Raw genomic sequence first — 26,381 nt, 5'->3', positions numbered from 1 at the left:
TCCCACATTTTATCGCTGAAGTCTAATTGCAAACTCATAAAAGTTTGTTTTCGCGGGCGATTGTACTTCATACACACTCATAGCTTTTGCCGAAATCAGGTTAGAGAAAGTAAACTCTCTCTCTCACAAAATTTGATTTTTCACTTGTTCTCCGTTTGGTTACCGAGAAAATAACATAGAAAACAACATTAGGGGTTTCTACTGTTTTTTGACTCCAGAAAACAAACCCTAAGAATTTCACTCACTCAGTGGCTGTTACGAACTTCTGGCTTACTTTTTGGTAAGGATTTTCGCCAGCACACAACTGAAAAATATTAGAATTCTAATTTTCCCTCAGTTTCTCGGCAACCAAACAGCAGGTTTCAGTTAAACCACTAAAGAGGATTGTTTAAGAAATGTACCAGCTTTTATATTTTAGGTAGTTCAGTGAATGTTGGAACTTGTGTAAGAAATTGCTTAGTTATGAACATATAGAGCCAATTTTTCGACATGTAGGGTTGGCTTAATTACGCTATTTTGTTTTTTAATATTCACGAAAACGAGACTTTGATTTGACTTGGAAAATAATTTTTTTTTTTTTTTTTTTTCATTGGTGGAGTTTTTTGGTTTAATTTTCACTTTTTGCACTATGTTTGGTTGCCTAGAGCCCACAGGAAAAGAAAAGAAAATATTTTTTAACACCTCATATTATTATTGTTTTGGTTCTTGGAAAGTATAGTACTGTAGGTAACTGAATATCTGATAGGAAATAATTAATTTTTAAAAATTGTTATTTTAGTAGGAATATACATATATATATATTTTTCCATCTTGTATTATTCCATTGCTTTTGGTCATTTTATTATGCATGTAATTCTGATATGGTCAAAATCATTGGAATTTCAGGGCATTGCAAACATTACAATGTAAGGTTTGCTGCTATGAATTCATGGCATCCTATCAATCTTCGCTTGTCCACATTCATTCCTTCTGGAGCAGCTTTACATGCTTAGGGAGAAATTCGTTAAGGACGCCGAACATTGGAAATTATTTATGCAATCTAAAGAGATCACATGTGATTCTTCCTTCCTACAAGCTATTGAGAAAGGTATACTTAATTATATGTATCTATTATCTACTGATTATTACTTATTAGATTCTCTGAAATATAACAAGCTTTCTTCCTTAGGATTGGCAGTTTCAACAATGGATATGACATTACAAATATTAGGGAAATTTTCATTTTTAGAGCACAGACAAGTGATTTTAAATGTTGTGTTTGTCATTCATTCATCTTATTTTGGTACCCAATTCTTGTGTTTTCAGGGCTATTGTAATTTATCCAATAATGCAAAGTCGTCTTTAACTGGTGTTGCAAATGCAACTTCTCTTAACAATGTAATCATTCCTTCTGATATACTGCGTCAAGATGCACAGCTTAATTTAGCCAAGTGTGAAGAAAGGGCACTGAATACTAATCCTTCAGATGGTAGAGTAATGCTCATTGATGGCACATCAATCATCTACCGGGCTTACTACAAGCTTTTAGGTATGTTATGTTATTTTCCTCTTGGCTTATATCAAATGATTTTTATAGAGGACAAAGTCTGAACCTTTTATTTATTTTTATTGGTAATTACACACATTCAGTGCGTCTTGAACCGATGACCTTACTCTCCACCTTGCTCTTACAAGGGGAGGAGGTGTTATTTGAGCTAGATCTCATTGGCTTAGGACAAAGTTGGAACTTTTGTCTTGCTTCTTATGTTTTGGACTAGATTTAGTATACTTGTGCGGGATGATGGGTTCTTATATTTAGTAATTTTATTTTACTGCATGAACTAGGATTATTTGAAACATGGTTACTTTGTGCTTAATGTGGACTGTTTGGAAGGAACGTAACCTGCGCATATTTGAAAATGTGGAGTGTATGGGGAGTCAGTTGCTAGCAGCTTTTTCTAACTCCTTATTTGATTGGTTTCATACATGGGGGCTTTATGAATTGTGATTCCATTGCGGTGTTTTTAGAGGTCTTTTTGTACATAATTTTTCTTTGTAAATCTTTAGGTTTTTCATGGTTATTGTTTTTGAAGTAGTCTTTTTTTTAATAAAATTATTCTTACCTATATAAAAATAAGGAACTTGGATTACTTCATCTAAAATATTGAAAAGAGTGCTTGAGTTTCAAGCTATGGGTTTATGGTTATGTAGCTAAGCTAATTTGTAGTATATGTTTTACGGTGCATATGAAATGGGGGTGTATTTTTTTTTTTTTGATAGGTAATAAGAATAATTAATCAAGATGAAAAAATGAAGAAAGCAAATACAAGGTGTTCATGAAGGTGAACACAAGAAAAAGCAACAAACAAGAAGGGAAAAAAAAAAGTTAAGGTGCAATACTAAGAGAAGAAAGAAACTCAATGATAGAAGAACAATTTGAGTAGCCCCAACACCTAGACCAATCAGATAGAGTCTTCTGGCATAGAGCTTGTAACTGAACCAGTGATTTCTCAATATCCTCAAAAGAGCGCTGATTTCTTTCCGTCCAAACAATTCACATCAAACAGCTAGAAACCAACTTCCAAGTGTTTGAATTAAATTTTCCCAACCCTCCAACAAAACACCAAGCTTTCCATAGAGCCTAGCATGACCCATTGGATCTCGAAAAACTAAAGCATATGCACCCACAGCGAGTGAGCTATAGGACAATGGAGGAGGAGATGATCCACAGATTCCTCATTACAATAGCACATACAACACCAATTCGCCAAAGAGTGCCCCCTAAGCGTAAGATTATCCAAGGTAAGGATTCGCCCATCAACCGCTATCCATAAAAAAAATGCCACCCTCTAAGGAATTTTAACTTTACAAACATCCTTTCAAGGAAAATTGGAGATAGATGCACCCTGAATCTTATTGTAATAGGACCGTAATAGGACCGAATATCAAACTTGCCATTCCCATTGAGGCGTCTATAGAAAATATCACACCCAACACCCCTAGGAATTTGAGAGTGAATGAACACAAGGAAAGAGAAGGCAGCCTCTAATTCCCTTTCATGAAAATCCCTATAAAATCTCAAATTCCAAATTTTATCATTTCCACCCTCTTGATAGCATAGAACATCCGAAATGCAAGCTTCCTTGTCATTTGAACATGCGTACAATTGAGGATGGAGCATTTTAAGTGAGTTATCCCCAACTCACTTATCATGCCAAAAAAGAATACGAGAGCCATCACCCACCACTAGGGCCACTGTTTGGAGAAACTCTCCCATTCATCGTGAATACCACGCCATAGACCACACCCTTGGGCCCTTCTACATACTTTAGTATTCCACCCCCCTTAACCCTCCCCATATTTAGTTGCAACAACCCTCCGCTAGAGATGGGTGCCTTCTTGTCCAAACCTCCATAACCATTTCCCTAATAGGGATTGATTAAAATGCACTAACATCCTGATCCCCAAACCACCCATCTCTAATGGCAAACACACCTCCCAGGCCACCAAAGGATATTTGAAACGCTCCTCTGAAGATCCTGTAAAAAGTTTCTCTGAATATGCTCCAACCTATCAGCCTCAGCTACAGGGATGGTAAATAAGGATAGGTAGTACGTAGGAAGACTTGAAAGAGTACTCTTCAACAGAGTAAGTCCACCACCCTTTGATAAATAAAAACGCTTCCAACTTGAGAGTTTCTTCTCTATCCTCTCCAAAATAGGATTTCAAACTGATGTTTTATATGGAGTACCCAATTCCCAAGTATTTCATAGGTAGACTACTCACCCTACATCGAAAGATGGTAGCCAAAGCGCCTATATTTCCAACTTCCCAACTGAAACAATCTCACTCTTGCCCACATTTACTTTCAAACCAATAAATGCTTGAAAGCAAGTCAAAGCCAGCCTAATGGACAACAGCTGATCTCTAGAAGCATAAAAAAAAAAAAAAATGGTATCATCTGCAAACAGCAAGTGTGAAATGCATACCCCGATAGAGTTAACTGACCCCGCATGAAAACCATGAAGAAGACCACAATTAGGTAATTGACTGCATTATGGTTCATAAATGATGATGTTGTTATCTGCCGTCAGGATAAAGTTATTAGAATATTTGGGGCTTTAAAGGGAACTATTCTGTTTGGACTGGTTGTCCAGTCACTATAATTGTCTCAAATATCATGTGAAATAGCCAATGGACCATTTGAAATTTACAGTAATAGCCATTAGTAATCTTTCACTTATTTTTATTTGGAGTTGCTTCCTAAATCCATTAATTAAAAAAAGGGGGGGAATTGCTCAGTGTTCCTAGCACTTATTTCATCAGAAAATAGAAAGGTTTGAGCTATTATTATTCCTTTACTTTGGTGGAAACTAAGTTATTTAGAAGTTGAATAAGTTTTTAACCTTTGATTGCATAGGCCAATTTTCTTCATAAGACAGTAGTGAAATTCATCTTGTTCCAATTTGGTAGAGCTGAAGTCATGAAGTGTTGTCCCAGCCTGAAGCTGGACTAGTTTTTCCATTCATTTGTACAAAACGGATGAACTTCACCATTTGACTTGTCCTGTTTTCTGAAGTCTTAGAGATTTCCTTTTGGGTGAGGTCATGGGTTTAGGACCCATTGGGTGCGTGTATGTGTAACTTAGCAATTTAAAAAGAAAAAAGAAAAAAGGCTTCCTATGTAACAGCAACTTTTAGCTTCTGGGTGCAACTAATGTTAGCATAGTATAATGAAATTGTGTTTTCTTCCTTTTTATTTTTGACTATAATATAATTCTACTTACCATTATTTTGTTTTCTTTTGATCGAGAGTAGCAAAATTGCACCATGGCCATCTATCACATGCTGATGGAAATGGAGATTGGGTCTTAACTATATTTTCAGCTTTATCTCTTGTAAGTAATGTTTATACTGGGTTTATAGATTTTCTTTCAGTTTGTTTCTTCTACTGTGCTTGAAATGACTTTATTAAAGCATTGACCTGGTGTAACTCCTTTTCTCTCAGATCCTTGTTAGAGTTATATTTTCTCTTAGTATGAGATTTATTGGCAAACTTATGTAATTTTGTTCTTTTCTCTTTCCTATTAGAAATTTGAGTATCCAATATGCGCTATGTTACCCTGAATATCTTCTTCTGAGCCTGAATATGTATGTGTTTATATATATACATATATATATATATATATATATATTTGATAAGTAATAAACTTTTATTGAAAATGAGGATTTACCTCATGTACACAGGGTGTATACATAAGGTATCCTAAAGAATTACAAATGAAATGAGAGAGAATTAGAGCGTGTTTGGTTTATCAGTTTAAACAGTAGTGTTCAGTGTTTAAACACTGAACACTAGTGTTCAAAAACAAAAAAGGACGTTTGGTGTGTCATTCCTGTTCAGGGATTGTTTGGAAAATAGTGTTCAAAAATCAGTGTTTAAAATGATATTTTTGAAATCATCTCAGACCTGTTTTTAAACAACAAAAACTAGTGTTTTAGTGGCAATTGTGTAATTATGTTGAACATTGTATGGCCCACGTCAGACATCAAAGCTGTATTGTCTCGGCAGTCTCACCCATACAGTCCTGTTAGGCATTAAAAAAATATTTTTTGAATAAAAAAATGTTTATTTTGGTTAAAGGTGTCAGTTTTTTTATTTTATTTTTAAATCAAACATACATACCAAACACATTTTTATATTTTTTTGAACACTAAAACATGTTATTTAAACTATGATACCAAACACATTTTTTTGTTTTATAAACACTAAAAACACGTATTTTAACAACACTTTTTAAACAACAATTTTCACATCTTTTTAAACAACAATTTTTAAACTCTATGACCAAACGGGCCCTTAGTTGAATCTACAAAAAGAAAAAGAAAAAAGAGAGTAGCTCTAGAACTTAAAGCAGAAGACTGCTTATATAATGATGTATTGAAACACGTTATCAATTGAATCGCCAAGTTTTCCTCATCATCAAAGTGCAATGACTCCTCTTCCTCTATGATGTCCTAGAATGGCTACATTCCAAACAAAAGAAGCGTTGCCAAACCAACTCTTCCAACTAAACAAAAGATCACCAACACTTCTTGGCAAGACCCACTGGACTCCTAGTACAAAAGAAAATATAAGTCTGCAGAGCATATGCAGTATCACAGTGCAAAAACAAATCTGTCCACAGACTCACCACCACGCCTACACATGCAACACCAATTTACGTCATCAATCCTCTCCATGCTTTGAGTCAATGACCTACCTCCACAATCCATTTGCCCAACAAGGCATGGTTGAAGATGCCCAATTTTCTTACCCCGAAGCCTCCATTTCTTATTGGAGAGCACATAAAATATTTTTTGAACCCAAGAAAATTCTCACGTACCTAATATCAAATAATATGCAAAACCAACATATTCTCAAAAATAATGAAGAAAATAGCAAAACAAAACTTAACTGACATAGCCTTCTCAAAAAGGCCAGTCGCAGTTGAAAAAGAAATGATGATCATTATTGTCTTATATCTAAAGTTCAGCTTACTCTTCCTTATCCTTGTCTCCTCCATCTCCACCAGCAGCCTTCTTAGCAGCTGCCTTTTGGTTCTTGTGCTTCACTCTCCCAGGGCGTCCACCACCGAAAGGACTATTCAATGAAAAATCAATGTGCTTATGTGAGTCCACCCTAACCATAAATGAGGGAATATTGACCACCTGTCTCCTGACCCTTATATGCTTCTGCCTGATAAGCACTCTAGCGTGGTGAATGGACTTGGCCATACCAGACTTGAACACCAGGGTCTGTAAACGTTGCTCCAGAAAGTTCTCGACAGTGAGTGCCAACACATAATTGAGCTTGTTCTGGCTCTCGTCTAGTAACCCATACCTGTTCATCCTCCTCAGAAGGGCTTCACCCTCAAAAATACGGCGTTGGTTCTTCTCATCTAGGGTCAAAAGCATTCTAGCATTGTTATGAATTTGACTCAGAGCATACTGTACTCTCCACAGCTCTCTCTTACACCTCAGCCCATACTCTCCCACCAGCTTCAACTCCGCATCCAGACGCTTCTTCTCGTAGGGATGTCTTGGCTTCTTAAAGGTTTTCCCATAGTTTCGGTAAAAGGCAACGTGGACCATGGTTTGAGTTAAGCCGTACTGTTAGTCCTCTGGTTAAACGATCTGAATACAGTGAGAGGTTGGAGACCACATAAAATTCCAATCCACAAGATGGAATTTAACTCATCATGCTGCCCTCTCTATAAGCAATTAGGCTGTAACCTTTTTATTCTATTAGTCACAAAAGAAGGTATGGTAAATGGAGATATGTAGATGTTGGGAGACTCGTTTTTTTTTTTTTTTCAAGTATTGTACCAAGTATGTTTAGTTGAAGGATCATGGAGCCCAGGAATTACAATGGCAGCATTTTCATTTGTCTTGTTGATGAACCCTATTATCTTTTCAATTTTTATTGAATAGTAGGTCTAAGACATTTCTCATTGTTCTTGTTCTTGCAGATAATTGATGTCTTGGAATTTATTCCTTCCCATGTGGCGGTATGATTTCTTTCTATTATGTGCGTGCGTGTTTGCATGCTCACAAGTTGATGCATGGTTGTATAAACATGTAGTTGTTTATCTCCCAAAGAGTTGCTTTATTAGAATGTTTGTTTTGTTAAAGGATTCCTGTTTTGCATATAGTGTTTTTTATTTTATTTTTTTTACCTATGAAAAATAAGATATCTTTTTATTGTTTTCACCTTCTGTCAGATTTTGCTTATATTATCTTAATGGGTTTTCCTTATTCTTTTGGACTTCCTTTTGATATCTTTTTTCTCTTTTAATTATAAAAGTTGGCTCATCATTTTTCTTTTCCTTTGCAGGTGGTATTTGACCATGATGGTGAGATATTCGGCTGCATTTTTCTTTTGGATTTATTCCCTTAAAAATATGCACATTCTTCTATTTTTTTGTTACCTTATGCTTATAATGTATTCTTCTATTCTCTATATTTTATAACTATGTTAGCTGTTATGCATGCCATGCAGGATCTCTTTCTGCATGAATTAAGCCTTTTAAACTTGCTAATTTTTGTTCTGGAGTTCATCTGCAATGTATAAATAATTTGATAGTGATGTGACTCCAGATGTTCTTGGGTTACCTCAATCTTTTCCATCCATCTTGACAAATTATATCTGCCCTTGGTTCTGGGTTTGGCATCAACCTTTGGGATGGTTGTGGTTAGACAGAGAAATGAAGCTACCCAACTGGTGTAGTGCCTTTAGGACTCTCAACAAGGGAGAAAAAAATTGGATAGCTTGTTATGTTCCATATTCTACCTTAGAGGAGTTTCTAGATTTATTCACTTTTAGTTGAAACTTTGTTGCCTCCTTTAGTACACTGCCTGTGTACCTGGGGAGCACTTTAGTTGCTTTTTTAGTAAAGCATTATTGCTTATAAAAAAAAAAAAATTCCATCTTCTGCGATTCTTCTAGTCATTGTTGCAAACATTTTTTCCAGTTGTCTCCTGTGATTTTACTTTTAAAATAAAAGTTTTCTCTGGTGATTTCTTCTTCTGTCTTAAGTACTGTGATGGGAAATGTGACTAGACTGGGGAATGCATTATAGAGTTCCTCCAAGTACGCAATCTTTACCAATATACTCTGAAATAAGAGTGGAAGCCACTCAACCATTAGGGATTTGGACACATATGTGGCAAGCTTTTGGGTGTGGGATGCTTATTTAATATTTGTATTCATCTCATTTCATATATACTGGGGTGCATAGTGTTGGGTTCATATAGAGTCTGATCCTAGGTGTATCAAAAAACAATCATGAACAACCTTGGACCATGTCTACCCAGAAGAGCTTCATATCCTCCTTGCTCTCTGTCTAAGATTGGACAGGTATCTTTTTCATAGGTTTCTCTTTTATCTAAGAAACCTTAGGTTGCATGCTAGCCTCAATTTTAGCTGAGACCATGTCAAGAGAAAAATTTGGGGTTATGTTTGTTACCATTTGGGATGAATTGAAATCAATTTTCACAAATTAAGACTCTAATCAAATGTGATTGTACTCGCTGGAGATCGAAAAGAAAATAAGATAATAATTATTAGCATCATGCCAGTGGGTTCTTGGGAATCACTCCAAAAAAGAAACCATCATGCTTTCTAGGTTTAAGAGAAACGATAAACTGATAGCAAACTCCAATAAATACTAATAGTAGTAATAATACTGTTCTTAAACTCAATTAGGCTTCCCGATGGCCTAAGAAACTAATTCTCGACTTAAATAGACTAATTTGGAAAATGCATTATTGCTAAAGAGAATACATATGAAAGACCAGAAACCTTTGCTAACTGGATCCACAAATAAATAAAAATTAGACTTGTAGCAAGCAAAAGTCGATTAAGCTTCTGTATAAGATGCACATTATGATCATCCCACTAGATCTTACTTAAGATTGATAAATATTTCCCTTCTTATTTCTCCTTTAAACTTTAGACGTGGAATTTTCTCCTAAAGATCATTTCCCAGATTTGTTCAGTTTAGCAGTGGATAGAGAAGCCTCAGTGCATCCAATTTGGGTATTGTATATGATCAAAATGCATGGAGTTGGGATCACGAATTTATTCACCCCTTCCATGATTGGGAACCATAGTTTGTGGCCAAGTTTTTTAGATTGTTGTATTCAAACTTTTTGGCTATTATGAGTTTTTGAAAGGGTATGAAGGAGAGTTCTTCCCTTTGGGGATTTATATGGGGTGCCAAGGTGCCTCACAATGTATATGGACTGCGGCACGGGGTGAAATCATCTTGACAATAGATAATCTTTGGAAAAGAAATTCATGATTATTGACTGGTGTTGTATGTGTAAGAATAGCGGAGAGTCAATCTAGCATCTTCTCCTCCATTGTTAAGTGGCAATAGATAAATGGTTGTTTGTGTTTCCATTAGATTGTGCTCTAGTTGCTGTAGTGTTGGCCAAATGGATAACCTTGCCATTTTGAGTTAAAGGTTTGGAAAGCAACTCGTATGTGTGTTTTGTGGACAATTTGGTGAGAGAGGAATAGAAGAATTTCTTATGGTGTTGAATACCCAAATCATATTATCAAACAACTTTTGCTTAGATCTTATTACGAGACTACGAGTGGATGGCTACTTTGGGTAGCATCACTTCATTGTGTTATTCTGATTTCATAGATCTTTTGAATCTGACTTTGAAATTCTTTAGGAGTGGTTCAAGTGCACATTTTGTACATTTGACAAGTCTCCTCTTTTGAATAAAATTATTTTTACTTATTAAAAAAAACTTTAGGTGGCTAATCTCTATCAACATGTCACCATCGTACTCCTTGATGTGAGGCTTGAGTGAATGATCATTTTGGTCAACTTTTATGTATGATTATCTCTTTCTCTCTCCCTGTCCCTGTTATGCGCATGTGTATGCATGTGTGTGTGCTTATTAATTCAATCTTAGTTCACATTGTTCTTGCAGAAACATATTGGTGTTCAAGCTTGTTCTCAGTTAAGGCACTTTCTTAAAATGACGAAGACTGAGTATACAATTAAACTTATTGGAAAAAATAGACGAGTATATGTTTAATCTCTTTATGCATATGGCTGACTTTGACTAATCTAATAAGGATCCATAGCCGACCAAAAAATTTGGGACTAAAGTTTGGTTGTTATTGTTGTATGTTTAACCTCTTGAATGGGGATGGAAGTGAACATTTATTGCCAAATTTGTATGTGCAAAGCTGAAAATAGTCTCATAGCTCTCGTTTTGGGATGTAAGATATTAGCTGTACTCTCATGTTAACATGTTGAAAGTAGGTAGTATCTCATGTTAACATGTAAGATATTAGTACTAGTTAATTTCTAGGTAGTATCTTGTGTTAATATGTTGAATAGGATTTTTAGTCTTACAAACCTTTTACCCCAAACAGTGACTAATTTATATGGGTTTTCGGAAACTTTTGTTTGTGAAGATGTTCCTTCAATCAAAATTTTTGATAGAGCAAACCTTTTCTTTTCAGGATTTCCATTTGGTCATACTTGTAATTCATCCAAAGAAAGTGTTAGAGCAAAAGGTATGCATTTTTCTTTCTTTCTTTTTTTTTTTTTAAAATAAAATTTTCTTTTACATGATAGTGTTGATAATATAAGTTAATTTGTAAGAGACTAGGAGATCACAATCTCTCTTAGAAAAAAGAGAAAAAAGACCAGAATTACAGAGGTAGATGTGGGTGATTATGGGTGACCCTTACGCAAATGATTAAAGAATACAGTATTAAAATACAGGGTGAACTAAATTTTTGTACTTCAAACTCAGTGAAGCATTAGTTCTAGAACTTTTGATTTTGGAAATTTAATCTTAAGCTTGTGCATTTTAAAGTGAACCTTCTCTTGGCCCTATTTTGATTTTGACTAATGTTATGAGCATCTAACCAAACATATAACTTATGTTTTCCTAATTACTTACTAGTGAAGCTGTATCTTGCCATGTGGGCTAATTCTACACAATAAATGAGAGATTTAATGTTCAGAGAGAGAGCTAATGGCAGTTCACCATGGAAAATAAGTCATGTTGAGTCAGGTGCTCACAATGTTAGTCAAAATTGAAAGAAAGCTAATGGAAGTTCCCTGTCGAAAATAAGTCATATGTTGAGTCGGGTGCTCACAATGTTAGTCAATATTGAAAGAGGTTTTTTAATTTTTTTTTAATTTTTTATTTTATATATATAAGAAGTAATAATCTTATTAAAAAGAAATAACCATCAAGTACACGGTGGTATACTAGATTTACATACAACTATGATTTAAAAGAACAATAATCAATTAGTTCCATCTAGTTTGAGAAAGAAAACTTCCCTGAGGCTGATAACCACCAGAACAAAGTCCTCAGAAACTGCGACTTTAGATCTAAAATTGACATCTCACACCCATCAAAATGTCTTGCATTTTGCTCCCTCCAAATACACCACATCAATCAATGAGGAATGGCCTTCCTAATCTCCCTATTGTGATGCTGCCCAAAATGGCCTTGCCAACTCACCAGTAGATCAACAGCCCTCCCAGGCATCACCCACTAAACCCCAAATTTATAGTGCATAAACCTTTTCCCATAATTCCTTGGCAATAGGGCAGTGCAATAATAAACGATCCACTATTTCCCTATCTTCTTGACACACAACACCAACTCATGAGAATAATATGATGCTTACTCAAGTTTTCTACTGTTAGAATTTTCCCCATTGAAGCTGCCCAAAGGAAGAATGCTACTTTTGTTAGTGCTATTGGCTTCCAGATGCTTTTCCATGGGAACATTTCATCACCCTTACAAGCTAAAGCTCTATAATAAGTTCGAACCTCAAAACCCTTGTGAATAGACAACCTCCAACATAGCGGAGGTCTTTTTATTCCTTTTCTTGAACATATATGGTAATATATGGTGAAGAAGAGTAATTTGAGATGGTTTGGTCATGTGCAAGGGAAAGTGCTTGATGCATTGGTGAAATAGTTATTTGAGTCAAGTTATAGGGAACAAAAGGAGATATAGGAAGACCTAAAATAACTTCAGTAGAAATTGTAAAAAATAGCGCCTTAATTGGAGAGGTGATAGAGAGAATGATTTTGTATAGGATAGAACAGCGGTGAAAAATACATGTGGCTGACCTAATCCATAGTTGACCCAAATTTTTGGGATTAAGGCTTTGTTGTTGTTTTGACATGGTATGTATATTGTGTGTCTATTTGCTTTCTTGAATTACTGGTGCATCCAATGACGAGAGGTTGTTTGCAACTAGTAATACTAGAATTGCAAGATGGTACAAATGACTCCCTAGTATAAAAATTATTAGCAAATGATTTTGAACCTGATATGCATGATAAACCTTTTTTATTATATTTTATTGAATTCCATGTGTGCATGTTGAAGGCATGGCCTCATGTCTTGCCACTTGTCATTTTCACTGAATGCATTTGATTTAGGTTATATATTTTTGAAATCATTATAGGCTGCCAATTCTCTTTAGTCTTCCTCTCATGAGACAACATTCTTTGAAGAATGTTTCTCTCAAAGTAGATTTTATGGATCTCCATCTCCCTCTCTCTCTCTCTCTCTCTCTCTCTCTCTCTCTCTTATTTACTTATTAGTAAGTCACATACGTACCGTTTAGATCTTGAACCCACGACCTCAACCTCTATCCATTATTATGGGAGAAGAAAGTGCTAGTTTAGCTATAACTTGTTGGCTAGATTTTATGGATCTCTTATATTTCAAAACTCTTTCGGAGTCATTATTGCTTACCTAAATGAGGTTGAGCCTGAGTGTGTTTGTCCTTTTAGTACCCTTTTTTTTAATAATGATCTAATCATTAATTTAACTAAATTACCAAAATCAGCCATTTTCAGATCCAGCCAACTGGGCTTTTCACCTCTTGCCATAAGTTGTTTTACTTGTGTACATGCCACTTTTCTTTATCTTTACGTGGATTGTTACCTCGACTCTCCATGTTGACAAATGTCATAGACACTGGTAGGGGTTACAGCTACCATACCCCCAGATATGGAAAGGATGACAATAAAAAGATAGGTAAAAGGTGCCTTTTTTCCAATTTTGTTGTTGCCCAGGGGTTGGTGTGGGAACAACTAGCTGGAATGGTTAATATTTCTCATAATTTGTGAGAAAGGATGGTTGGCAATGATCTTGATAGGATGAAAATAATATGTATGGTATATCCTTTTATGCTTTAGCATTATTTAAAAATCTACAACATACAATTTTTTAATATTATTTTAGTTAGCCTATAATCAGTTCTTTTGGCATCTTAAACATTTCTAAAGTTACAATATAAAGCGTCTCTAATTGGGAAAATGCTTGACAATCGACAATTTGAGAAAAAGGAAGATTTGGATATTGGATTGGTGTTATATGTGCAAGTGTAATGGTGAATCGGTTGACCATCTTTTTCTTCATTGTCCAGTTGCTAGGGATTTGTGGTCTATGGTTTTTGGTTTATTTGGAGTAAGTTGGGTTATGCCACGTGTGGTGTGAAGTTTTGGAAGCACGTGTGGTGTGGGGATTGTTCCCTCAAAGAGGCTTTTCCAGAACTTTACAACCTTAGCAGAGCAAGGGATTCTTCAATGGCGGAGGTTATGGGCTGGTCGGGTGGGCAGCTGCATTGGAATTTTCTTTTTCGTCATTCACCACAATATTGGGAGGAAGAATCTTTTGATCGGTTCATGGATATTGTTTACTCTTCGAAAGTGCGGGGGGTTGGCCTTGATAAGGTTTGCTGGAAGATAGCTAGGAGTAGAGGGTTTAAGGTTAGTACCCTCCTTCCCTTTTGTTTCCTTGGAGGTTGGTGTGGCACTCAAAGGTTCCCCCAAGGGTAGCTTTCTTCTCATGGTCAGCTTCTCTAGGTAAGATTCTTACAACTGATAACCTTTGCAAAAGGCGTATTGTTGTTCTTGATTGGTGCTACATGTGTAAGAGGTGTGGAGAGTCGGTGGATCATCTTCTGCTTCATTGTCCTTTAGCCTAGGAGTTGTGGTCATTGGTGTTTTGTTTGTTTGGGCTGCATTGGGTTATGCCTCTTAAGGTTATTGAGTTGTTTGAATCTTGGCAAGGTAAATTTGGGCGGCATCGCAATATAGATTTTTGGAGACTTGTGCCGCACTGCTTGATGTGGTGTATTTGGAGGGAAAGAAATGCTCGCTGTTTTGAGGGATGTGAACGGTCCTTGCTAGAGATTAAGTCTTTTTTCTTACACACTCTCCTTAGTTGGAGTGTGGCTCTGTCGCATTTTTCATGTTTTTCTCTTCCTCTTTTACTTGATCATTGTAACTTGGGTTTTTGATTTTCGCCCCCAAAGTACATTCCCAATGTACTTGGGTTGGTTTCTTTTTTTTGTTTAATAAAATTTTTTAGTTATCTATCCAAAAAAAAAAAAAGTTGGGTTATGCCACAATCAGTTGTCGAGGCTTCTAGCTTCCTGGCTAGGCTGGTTTGGTCATCATCGAAATGGGAATATATGGAGAATCATTCCCCATTGCTTAATGTGGTGTCTTTGGAAGGAAAGAAATAGCAGATGTTTTGAAGATATTGAGAGATCCATACCCCACCTTAAGCTTTTTTTCTTTAGAACTTTATTGGATTGGCTGTCTGTTTTGCAAAACCAATCATTCTCTTCTCTTTTCATTTTTCTTGATTCTTGTAATTTTTATTTTTGATTGTTGACCCCTGTACACTCCCTGTGTACTAGGCTGTCCTTTTTTGATATCAATAAAGCTTATTACTTATCAAAAAAAAAAAAAAAAGATTCTTAGACAAGTGGCACATGCATGCCCCATGTCCATGTGGCTTGGCTTTCTAGTTAGTGCTATTGCTAATTTCCTTTGTGTTTGTGGTACCTAATAATTATGACTAGTGCTGATACTTGAAATCTGTGGGCTATTGTATAGAATTTCGAGACATATCCTGAACAATATAAGGAGTTAGTGATATTAAAGTCAATGTTCAAATTGCATTTTTCTGTTGAACCTAATGGGGCCGTGTGTCCCAACCACTTGGGGTTGGCTTTGGCTTCAAAAGACATTTTTCCCATACTGCTCTTTTGAGGGTCTTTGATGCAGGGCATTTCAAGCAGCTGCATCCTAATCTTCTAGAAACTAATTACTTAGTTAGATGATTGTTTAAGCATTGGCCAATAGGTTTTAGACATTCGTCAATAATCTAGAGGTTGCCAATGCCAAAAAACTAGGATAAGTACTAGAATGTAAGCACTTTGTAAATCAGTTTGTATATGTGAATGAAAATAAGCCTTGAGAGCTTTTATTTCAGAACTTTGTGTTCTTCGCAGAGGTGCCTAACCACCTATCAATGTGTTCTAAGCAACTCACTTTCCATCTAATTCTAAATCGTATCACAGTCTATCACTTTCCCTGCATCAGTCTTATATTTTGTTAATTGATGGTATCTTAACAGCCTGACCCTTGTTTATCTGTTTGTATGTAGTTTTTTCTCTCCTTTCTCTTTCTTGCTCCTTCAGTTGACTTAATTATTTCTTAATGTAAGGATTTTTATTTTTACAGTTGTATAATTATAGACATATCTTTTATCACATTGTATTGTCAAGGCAATACATCATGTAGGTTGCTACCCTTGGAAGTTAGAACTGACGTGCCTTATTTCATGTGCTTTATTATATTCACTTTTGTTTCTTCTTTGTTTGAAGGCCTGAATTTTCGTCACACTTTATATCCTGCATACAAGAGCAACCGCCCTCCTACACCTGACACTATTGTTCAGGGACTTCAGTACTTGAAAGCATCCATCAAGGCAATGTCAGTAAAGGTGATTGAGGTAATAGCTTTTTATTGCAAATTTATATGGCTACTAGACCCTAGTCAAATTTGGTTGTTGATCATGAGTATACTCAAAGGCAGGTACCGGGTGTAGAAGCTGATGATGTGATTGGAACATTGGCAGCACGGAGTGTTGATGCTGGGTACAAGGTGATGTTCTGAATCCATATTTGAGAAAAATGGAAAAATGTCCTTGAAACGTAACCAATATTCTTCCAGTAGGGATTGTTTTGTCTCCATGATTGTCACATGTTAGTATCCTATGTGTTGGATTGGATACTTCAGACTGTTTTGGAAGCAAAAAATACAGCTCTGTGAATAAAAGGCTCCTCTTGCTGTAAGGATGACCATTGGTTAACTTTTAAGAACTCTAAAGCGGTGTTGATGACTGAAACAAATGGCTCGTGACATATGAGTAATGTTTACAATCAATAATCGTGGCTGTGCAATAATGGTTTTTTTGTCTGTAATTTATACACGCATTCAACGGGCCATGATCCAACAATCTCAAACTGCTCATTTTTGTGGGAGAGGAAGTTTCATTGAGCCAAAGCTCATTAAGCAGTTTTCAATAATTTATTGACCAAAAAAATGAGGGAAAATAGACATGTTGAAGAGGCTTGAATAGCTATGTCATTGTTAAGTAGCCAGTTATGAGTGTCTGCTTTTCAATAGTTCTAGCTAAATGCATTATTATGTTCAATTAGGGTCATTTTTAGTTTTAGTTAATGGTCAATTGCTATTATAGTGTAACATAAGTGCAGGTCTACCCATAGCATTCAGCATTGAAATTTTTCTCAATTTTAGGATAACTTGAAATTTGAAAGCCAATGAGCTTTAGCTCAAATTGCACTAACTCCTCTCACAAGAGTGGGTGGATGGAGGGTGAGATTGCGGGTTCAAAACCTACTTGGTGCATGTGTAACATCCCAACAAAAAAAGTGATAGTCAGTTCCGTGGATGAATTTTCCATGCAAAATATGTACTCTTGTTTTATTCCTTATTCATACAGGTCAATGACTAGCATTCAGCATATAAATTCTTTCTTTATTTATTATACCTTGAAATTTGAAATTCAGTTCTTTGAATGAGTTTTCCACATGGTTTTAAAAACCGAACTGGAAGCCGAACCGTTTTTTTTTCAAAATGTCCGGTTCAACCCGGTTTTTGACCGGTTGTCACCGGTTTTAGGGGTTCTTACCGGACCAGACTGGCTCCCAGTTCTCTGTTGAACCAGTCATACCGGCTGGTCCGGTCCGGTTTTTAAAACATAGGTTTTCCATGCAAAAGAGAGATATATATGTGTGTATATATATATATATATATATATATTTTTTTTTTTTCCCCGGTTGGTTTTAGGTATCTTCCAATTAGTGTTTTGGCGATTTGTTAGATTTGAGCTCAAGATTATTTGTGGACTTTAAGACTTTGTTTGCTGTCTAACCCCTCTGATAATGATAATGATAATGGTGATAGAGGAAAGAAACTCTACTTGAGTTCTTGGACTGCATTTTATCCTAGAAGGCCAGCTATGCTTTATTGTATGGGATGTTAGGTAATTAAGAGATAACATATCTATCAAATGACTAGTTGAGATAAGTATATTAAGATGGAAACACAATAAAAATAGATTAAGGGAGGAAGATTTCTAGTGAAAGGTGCAGGTAACATCAATTGTGGTTGAGATGATGATGGGAGTTGCTTAAGCTGGTCTAGTCACGTGCAATGAAGACCTACCAGTTCATGGGTGAAGAAAAAAATGATTTGTTTCAAGTTGGAGTGAAAAATTTTAATGGGAAGCCAAAAATGACACAGCAAAATAGTGAGAAAGGATATGATCATTAAGAGATATGATTGAGAAGATTATGTTAGGTAGGGTTAAAAAGTGGATCAATGGAGAATTGGGATATTGGACCGTGAGACGAGGGGTATATATTTATATAATATAGAAATTACATATTTATAGAAATTTCTTTTGTTAGAAAAGAAATTTACTATTGGTCCTTTTAAGTTTCAAAACTTTCAATACATTGAGTCCTGTGGTTGAATGGTATTGCTCAATTCTTCTTGATAGGTATAAAAAGAGTTTTGAGACTTACAATTAACCCTCTAAACATTCAAATTGACGTCCAATTGGCCTCCCATCAGGTTCTGATAACTACAAACAATTCATCACCCCTAAAAAATGTCAATTTGTTTTAGAACTTAGAAAAAAAAAAAAAATTCAAACTTAGTCCCTGAGGGACCAAAATGACAGTAAGCCCAAAGTCAGAGGGACTAAAATGCATTTTGGCCTTTTTTTCCTATGGTTTTGACATTTTTCTTTTTGTGGAGCCATGTGTTGTGTAAGTTATTATTTTGATTACAGTGGTGAGAATTTAAATTAGAATGACATTTTGACCATGCAACATTGCATTCTATTAGTCAAAAGTGTTCTTGCAAAGGTGAGGAATATACTTAATCAGAAGGTGGGCAATGTAGTATTTTGAAGTAATAAACAACAAATGGTACAAGTTAGAAGAAATATATGTAAATTTTGTTAGTCACTCTTGATTGTGATGTCTTTTTGACAGGTACGAGTTGTTTCCCCAGACAAGGACTTTTTTCAGATCCTAAGTCCTTCATTACGACTTCTACGGATTGCTCCACGTGGCTTTGAGTAAGTGTCACATTTTTATTTCAACCTTTTTGTAGTGCCATCCTCAATAAATATTTTTTAATTAGTGATAAAATTTTATTAAAAGTGAGGAACCACCTCATGTACACAGAAGCTTCCCTCTGTTATTCTTAGTATAATATCTTTAGGAATCTTCCCATTTTGGTTGGTAAATGTTTGTGCTTGTCCTTTTTTTTTTTTTTTTTTTATTTAAATTTATTGTTTTATTCTTAATCTTTTTTAGTGTTGTCTGCTGCCTAACACAACAGTATTCTTTTACTTATATTCTTTGATTCATATAGTTTTGGGCTTATCGTTTGCTTTCTCAGGATGGTTTCATTTGGAATTGAAGATTTTGCTGAAAAATATGGAACCTTGAATCCTTCTCAATTTGTTGATGTGATTTCACTTGTTGGTGATAAGTCCGATAACATTCCAGGTCATTGTTTTTATTCTCTTTGTAAAATTAATTTCAGAATCCTCTGATCTGAAACATTTTAGTAGTTTCTTTTTATAATTTTTATGTGCCTAGTTGTCGGAAAGAAACATATCTATTATCACATATCAATGCGTATTGGATGCGGCTGGGATGTGTTAGATGCTGATGCAGCCATGGTAGATTGATGCAAAACTTGAGGAAAAATTTTTCTTTTAGAGGGGGGATCCTGATGTTGGGCATTTTAACATGGCAATTGCACAGGGAAATGTTAACATGGCCGAGTATGCTACATAGCTATGATAATGATATGGCTGAGTATGTCATATGGAAATGGAAATGACATGGTTGAGTATTCCACTTGCCAGAATGCATGAAGACCTAGCCAAAACATGTGGCTATAGTTTCTTATGCTTTTAAAACATGTGATTAATTTTTTTTACACATATGCTGGCTATTGTTTGTTAAGGAGTTGTTGTTAACATGAGGTCAGCATGACCAAGTCCTTAGTGTATAAATAGCCAAGGATTGGCCATTGTAATTAAAATTTGTCTTTGAACAAAATTTCCTTCTATAAAAATATTCTGTGAAGGACTGTCATCCGTAATCTGGATAGTGGTTCTTCGGAATATCAATCATAAGTCTGGACTGTGGAATATCAATCATAAGTCTGGACTGTGATTTGCAACTTTTTTCATTGAATTTTTACAATTCTTGTGAAAGAAGCTATTTTTGTAACTTCTATAAAATATTCTCGATATTTAAATTAGAGTGAATTATTGGTGCCTCATACATCTATATTTTATAAATGCAGGAGTTGGTGGAATTGGAAATGTTCATGGAGTGCAACTGATCACTAAATATGGTACGTTAATATCTCATTCTCATATTCTCTTTAGAAAATGCGAAACCAGAGTATATTCTGCATATCCTTATGCAGTGAAAAATAGGTGTAATATTATGTTTTGACATTTGTAAAAGTTGTTGCAGTCCTAGCGTATTTGCAAACTATTTTATTTGTTTATTTCTCTTTTATATGTAGCTTTTTATATTTATTTTTTAAAGCCTTGTTGGCCCAATTAATAATAGTCTATCTGACAAGATGAATCAGGGTGATCTAATGTGCCAGTGCCAGCATGTTTCTTCTTCATCACTTACTCTAAAGCAAAGCAATATAAATTCTTAGTGAATATGTAAACATTTCTATAATTTCAAAATTTACATTTGAAAGATGACATCAATTTGGGATAATGTCATGGCAAGAACTACTGAGAAGTTAGATAATTGGAAGGGAGAAACTATTAGGGCCACTCAAGGCAAAGAAGCTATTATCTACCTTTTGACTTTGAAACTTGTTTATTTAAAAAAAAAAAAAAAAAATGTCCTGTTTGGCATGCTTTGACTTAAGCCAATTGTTTACCATCATTGCCTACTATGCCTCTGCCTGTTTGGTGCACACATCATCTCCTGACCTTCTGTCCCTTTTTCTTCCCCCCCTCCACCCAAAAAAAAAAAAGCAAAAAAACTTTGTATTGTTTAAGTGGCCATTGATAACTACTCTGTTTAACACTGAGTGGGTTTTGACTTTTGAATGCATGACCTCAAATTTACCTATTCTTGCGGAAGAAGGAAGTGGCATTGAGCAAGAACTCATTGGCCAACTGTTTTACAAGTTTTTTATACCCATCACTTTTCTTTAACCTTTCTAACTTCCAATCGTAAGTTTTTTTTTATCTAATTATTTTGTCATTTCACTATCTCAAATTAAAATCTTCATATAATTTAAAATTTTGATGTCTCTCAAGCTTCTTCTATTTAAATCATACTGGTACCAAACCAAAAAAAAAAAAAAGAAAGAATAAATACAGGAGCAGATGTGGTATTCTCCCAAAATGCCAAAAAATTGTTTCAGTAAATTTATAAGAAATTCAGAAACTATCAGTTGGTTTGCTTTATATTGTCAAAAAATATTCAAAATAAAAATAAAATGCATGATGGTGTATGTCAATGCTCAGAAACTTTTCCTTCCAATAAATTGTTTAAATACCAATGTCATCGACCTTTCTTACATTTTGTTAAATGTTATTTAATTTTCAATGGTAAATGATTGGCTATTGATTCCAAGCAACCCAACAATTTTGGGAGTCATCCTCTAAAATTATATTCAACTGTCCAATTACTCATTAAGCATAATAGTCCAAGATCTGTTGTCTTTCATGATGTTCTAATTTGTTCATTTTCAATTACTTTCTTTCTGGTGCTTGAACTTTCTTAATTGCTGATTGGTAAGATATCCTCACTTCTTTGGGCAGGCACATTAGAGAATTTGTTGCAATGTGTGGATGAAGTTGAAGAGGAGCGTATAAGAAAGGTAGAACTATTCAGGGAATGACTATCGCATGAGTGATCTGGGCATAAATATATATTGATCTTTACCATGGTTCGTGTATTAAAATCAACATTGATCTCTTAAAAATTCATAACCAGGGCATCCAGAAAATTGGAAAACATTATCTTATTTGAATTTTCTATGCACTGTGAACTAGATCAAGTATGTTATAGTACATTGGGCAAGTTCTAGAACCCATTTTGTATGTATTCAAAATTTACAAAGAAGATAGGTATCCACTTTTAATTTTGTTGTTTTGGTTCTATTAGTGGGAGCTTGATTCCAAAAAAAGAATAGTGTTTGCTAAACCAAATAGAGAAGTTGATGATAGGTGAAGGATAGTAAAAGAAAAAAATTCCTCCAAAGATCTGTGAATGTGTTTGTTAAATTATTGATTTTCCCAAAAGTTTAAACTATTAGGAAATGGTGAATTTAATCATTTAACCATTATTCTAACACTCCCCCTCACGTTTGAGTCTTAACTTCCCCTTAATAAGTGGGGCCCAACATGTGGGATTTTTAACATTTTAATTGGGAGGTAGAGCAAAGACAGAGATCAAATTCAGGATCTCCTATTATGATACAATGTTAAATTATCAATTCTCCTAAATTCTTAAGCTGTTAGGACATGTGAATTTAATCACTTAACCATAATTCTAACAATATTGTTTCAGTTCATAATAGAAAATGTGATTAGTGAGAAGAAATTTTCAGATAAACATAAAACAATGCTGCAAAGAGTTTGGTACTTTTATTCCTGTCCATCTAGGTAAAAAAAAAAAAAATACAAAAACTGTTTTAGTGAGCGTCTTGACTATAAGTCTTTGTTAGGAAGTCTTTGTTAGGAAAAGCAATAGTAATTTTATTTATAAGGTTCTTGGAATGAATACATACCTTGATTTCCTTTCTAGTTGAATATGACCCATATATAATAATAAAAGCAAATGTTCTGGCTATATAAATGTTCTCTTGTTCATTCATACATACGTACATGCATTTTCCTTTGAACTGTATTCTGCACCTTGTATTCTTGCGTAATTACAGTCTCTGGTTAATTAGCACTTTTATTCCCATAATCCCATACATGTTTTTACCCTTGTAGGCCTTGATTGCAAATGCTGATCAGGCTGTCTTGAGCAAGAACTTGGTAATTTTTCTAACCTTTTGATATTGTTTGCACTGGTAACTTTTCTTTATATATATATATATATATATATATATATTTTGCATGGGAGCTCATTCTTGTGATTTTATCTGTACCAAAAATGATGATTTTTGAGAGCATAAGGAACTCAATATCTTAATTATCAAATTTAAAAAATGACACCTTTCCAACCCTCAACATAAAGAAACAAGAAACTTTTCAACTGGTATGGAAACAAATGAGCCTGGTTGTATTTGCTTTCGTTAGTGTTAAAGTTTGATTAATAATATTCTTATTACCTATCAAAAAAAACAAATGAGCCTGGCACATGGAGTCCTAGAAGGAACAAACAAACCAAGTCTGATACAATGCTTAAGCATCCAAACCAAAAAGCTTAAATTATTAGGCTGACAGGCCTAATTTATTCAGTGGATTGGTATATGTTGTGCTCTCCATTGCTTAACGGAGGGTTGGGGTGAGAAAGTTATCAAGATTCGATCAAGCTTTCTTGGCAAATGGTTATGGCGGTATGGGGATGAAGAAAATCATTTATGAAAACATGTTATTGGGGTGAAATATTGGGAAGCTTATGGACATTGGACGTTTGATTTAGTAAGGAGACCCTGAGACCTCGTGGATGTTGTTTGTGGTGAAGTACTAAGGCAGGTTGGACTACTGGGTCTGATTAGAGATGGTAGAAGTGTGCGATTTTGGCATTACGTGTGATGTGGAAACACAATGTTCTTAATAGCTACAGATAAAAAAATGTGTATATTCTTTTTATGGATTGATCTGAAAATGGGAGATCTTGTTTATGGAATCCTACTTTTATCCATGCATTTCAAGATTGGGAGTTAGGAAGTAGTGTTCTCCCTTTTCAGCCTAGAATATGCCGAGGGGCTGTGGGAATGGTAGATTACATTGGAAACTAAAATGTGCATGTAAATTTGATGTGGTCTTATTAAGAAGTTACAATGATATACAGTTTTCTTGGAGTTAGAAAGGTTGTTTTCTTAGTTTGAACAGCAGCTTTGGTGAAAATCTTAACAGTAGATAATCTGATTAAAAAAAAATGTTTTCCTGGTGGATGGGTGTTGCATGTGTAAGGGAAGTGGAGATGGTTGATTTTTTTTTTACAAATATAACCATATTTAGTTATTTAAGTTTCCCATGAAATTAATTAAAATGAACATCAATCAAAATATAACCAAACTCTTGCCATAAAAGAAAAACGAAAAAGAAATTAGTTGCGCACCATGGGCTTTAGGGTCAAATGCAATTGTTCTGCCCCCAATTTGTTGTCCATTTTATCTCTATACATGAATACTAACTGCCCCACACCCCACCACCTACCACCCCCCCCCCCCCAAAAAAAAAAAAAACTATTTTTAAGTCCCAGGTCCAGGAAGGTGAAGTCTGTACTTTCTAGTGCTTTAACAATCAATAGCGTGTCACAGCCTGTATGCGTTAGCTGGTCCTTTTCATTTTCATCCATTTTGCATTGCATATCTTTTTTTCTTTTTTCATAAGTCATTTTGCATTGCATATCTTGTAGGAAATGGTTAGAATAGAAGACTGTAAAAACTAGATTGGGTCTAATATATGTTCCAAACATTTGAGAAAATTTGAGTGATTCAGCCCTACTTTTCTAACAGGAAGTAACTAATCATCTTCATTTTAATTGACAAGCAATAATGTGCTTGAATATGTATTCAGTGGAATATGTTTTGACATGTGAAAGCTTTATGTTATGGCAGGCTCTGCTACGTTCTGATCTCCCATTCTATATGGTACCATTTGCTACTGGAGATCTCGCATTTAAGAAACCAGAGGTGTGTGTGGTTACCGTTAGACTAATCTTTCTTTATTCAAGGCTATTATTTCCAGAGTATTTGTCTTTTTTTTTTTTTTTTGGGGAAAAGTAAGTTTTGGCCCCGAGGGGAATCTCCCCTTCCCCCTTCCCTTGGCCCAAAACTTACTGGAAAAAAGTCTTAAAGTCAAACTATTGACTTGGCTATTTAAAATTGGATCCAAGAATAAGTGCTTGAGTCATGCATTACACAGGACCATGATTAGTTTTAGTTTCTTAGTGGTATATTTGCTTCAGTTGTCATGAAGCATTGGCCTTTAAAAGCTAGTCTTCTTGAATGGTTGAGTTCCTGAATTTTCATGTATGATTGTTATGAAATGAATTCTTGAGAAAATAATAAAGTCAGCAACATTGGGGTTCAGGGATTTCCATTCATGTAACTCTTGTTACCATGTTGTGTTAATGTCTTTTCAAATTTACTCCTTTGGATGAATTCATTGATCTCTTTGGATATACTGTGTGAATTATTATCCCCACACTCTAATTAGGGATGGAACTACAGGGGGGCCAAGGCCCCCCCTGGTTTTTTTTAAAATTTTTCTGTTTAATTTATTTATATTTTTTCTCTTGAATGTTTAGAGATGGAGAACAAACATATATGTAATGCTGTAACTACAGGGCTTATTTCTTCATTTTCATTTCCTATTAAGTGGGTTCATTGTGATCTTCGACACACCTCTCTTGGTGGCACCTTGCCCTCTTTAGACATTTTGATATGTACCATACTACTAGTGCAATCATAGTTCTATGTTTAATATATTTATATTTTATTCTCTTGAATGTTTCTCAAAAAAAAGGAAAAAAAAGAGATGGGAGCACAAACATACATGTAATGCTGTTACAACTGGGCTTATTTCTTTGTTTTCTTTTCCTATTAAGTGGGTTTATTCTTGTTGAAAATGCATTATGGTGTGGTGAATCAAAAGAATGAATATATTTATATTCTAATTGCATTTACCCATTAAAATACATTTTAACACATCTACCTTGCACATGGATACTTTTGCATATTGATGAAGCCTTTAATGATAGTACTTCATATGCTTCTTTAGTAACTAATTGAAAATGGGTACAGGATAACGGGGAGAAATTCACGAGTCTCTTAAATGCCATCGGTGCTTATGCAGAAGGATTTTCAGCTGATCCTATCATTAGAAGGGCATTTTACTTGTGGAAGAAGCTTGAAACTCAACGTTAAGTTGGTTCTGCAATTGGGCATCACAGACCTGTTGGCACTGGATTTTCCAGCAAATGAGGCATGGCAAACTTCTTTGTACAGTTAACTTGGCGAGACTGGCTGATTCTAAAATTGAAAAATATAGGAAGATGGTCCAAATCTGCTGGTTCTTAATTTTGTCATTGTCTTATTTTGGAGGCCTCAAATCTTTGAAGGAACATCAAGTCTCTATATATAGAAACTTTCTATTTTCTTTTATAACTGTTCCAAAAGAAAATCAATGCAATGCACTCTACTAGCAATTCTTTTATCACTATTCCAAAAGAAAATCAATGCAAAGCACTCTACTAGCAATTCTTTTGTTACT

The 26,381-nt window shown here is 35.0% G+C and overlaps 2 protein-coding genes across 6 annotated transcripts; one reads left to right on the top strand and one right to left on the bottom strand.

The window, feature by feature from the left end:
* Positions 1 to 26,381, top strand: LOC115963384 (DNA polymerase I-like). 5 transcript variants are annotated; one of them, XM_031082361.1, is made up of 17 exons: positions 19 to 99; positions 193 to 280; positions 886 to 1,087; positions 1,306 to 1,528; positions 4,797 to 4,876; positions 7,490 to 7,528; positions 7,855 to 7,873; positions 11,011 to 11,064; positions 16,213 to 16,340; positions 16,424 to 16,492; positions 18,916 to 19,001; positions 19,328 to 19,437; positions 20,249 to 20,299; positions 21,747 to 21,805; positions 22,926 to 22,970; positions 24,725 to 24,799; positions 25,913 to 26,379. In XM_031082361.1, the coding sequence occupies exons 3-17, from the start codon at positions 929 to 931 to the stop codon at positions 26,033 to 26,035; spliced, it is 1,320 nt and encodes a 439-aa protein (XP_030938221.1). In that variant the 5' UTR covers positions 19 to 99; positions 193 to 280; positions 886 to 928; the 3' UTR covers positions 26,036 to 26,379. The 5 variants fall into 5 exon arrangements, with proteins under 5 accessions (XP_030938223.1, XP_030938221.1, XP_030938222.1 ...); XM_031082362.1 differs by lacking the exon at positions 193 to 280 and having other exon boundaries at positions 20 to 109; XM_031082365.1 differs by lacking the exon at positions 193 to 280 and having other exon boundaries at positions 46 to 99; positions 25,913 to 26,381.
* On the bottom strand, positions 6,516 to 7,206 carry LOC115963385 (40S ribosomal protein S9-2-like). The gene has a single exon (XM_031082366.1). The coding sequence runs from the start codon at positions 7,110 to 7,112 to the stop codon at positions 6,516 to 6,518; it is 597 nt and encodes a 198-aa protein (XP_030938226.1). The 5' UTR covers positions 7,113 to 7,206.

Source organism: Quercus lobata, chromosome 10 (assembly GCF_001633185.2).
Source record: "Quercus lobata isolate SW786 chromosome 10, ValleyOak3.0 Primary Assembly, whole genome shotgun sequence".
NCBI classification, from domain to species: Eukaryota; Viridiplantae; Streptophyta; class Magnoliopsida; order Fagales; family Fagaceae; genus Quercus; species Quercus lobata.
The sequence above is the reverse complement of the archived record's forward strand: the minus strand, read 5'-3'. Positions and strand labels throughout refer to the sequence as shown.

Bases quoted from the DNA above. Each gene is read 5' to 3' on its own strand.
- LOC115963385 (XM_031082366.1), bottom strand. From the start codon at position 7,112: ATGGTCCACGTTGCCTTTTACCGAAACTATGGGAAAACCTTTAAGAAG.
- LOC115963384 (XM_031082365.1), top strand. From the start codon at position 929: ATGGCATCCTATCAATCTTCGCTTGTCCACATTCATTCCTTCTGGAGC. The intron at 1,088-1,305 runs GTATACTTAATT...TTGTGTTTTCAG, and splicing joins CCTACAAGCTATTGAGAAAG to GGCTATTGTAATTTATCCAA. The intron at 21,806-22,925 runs GTAGAACTATTC...TTACCCTTGTAG, and splicing joins AAGAGGAGCGTATAAGAAAG to GCCTTGATTGCAAATGCTGA.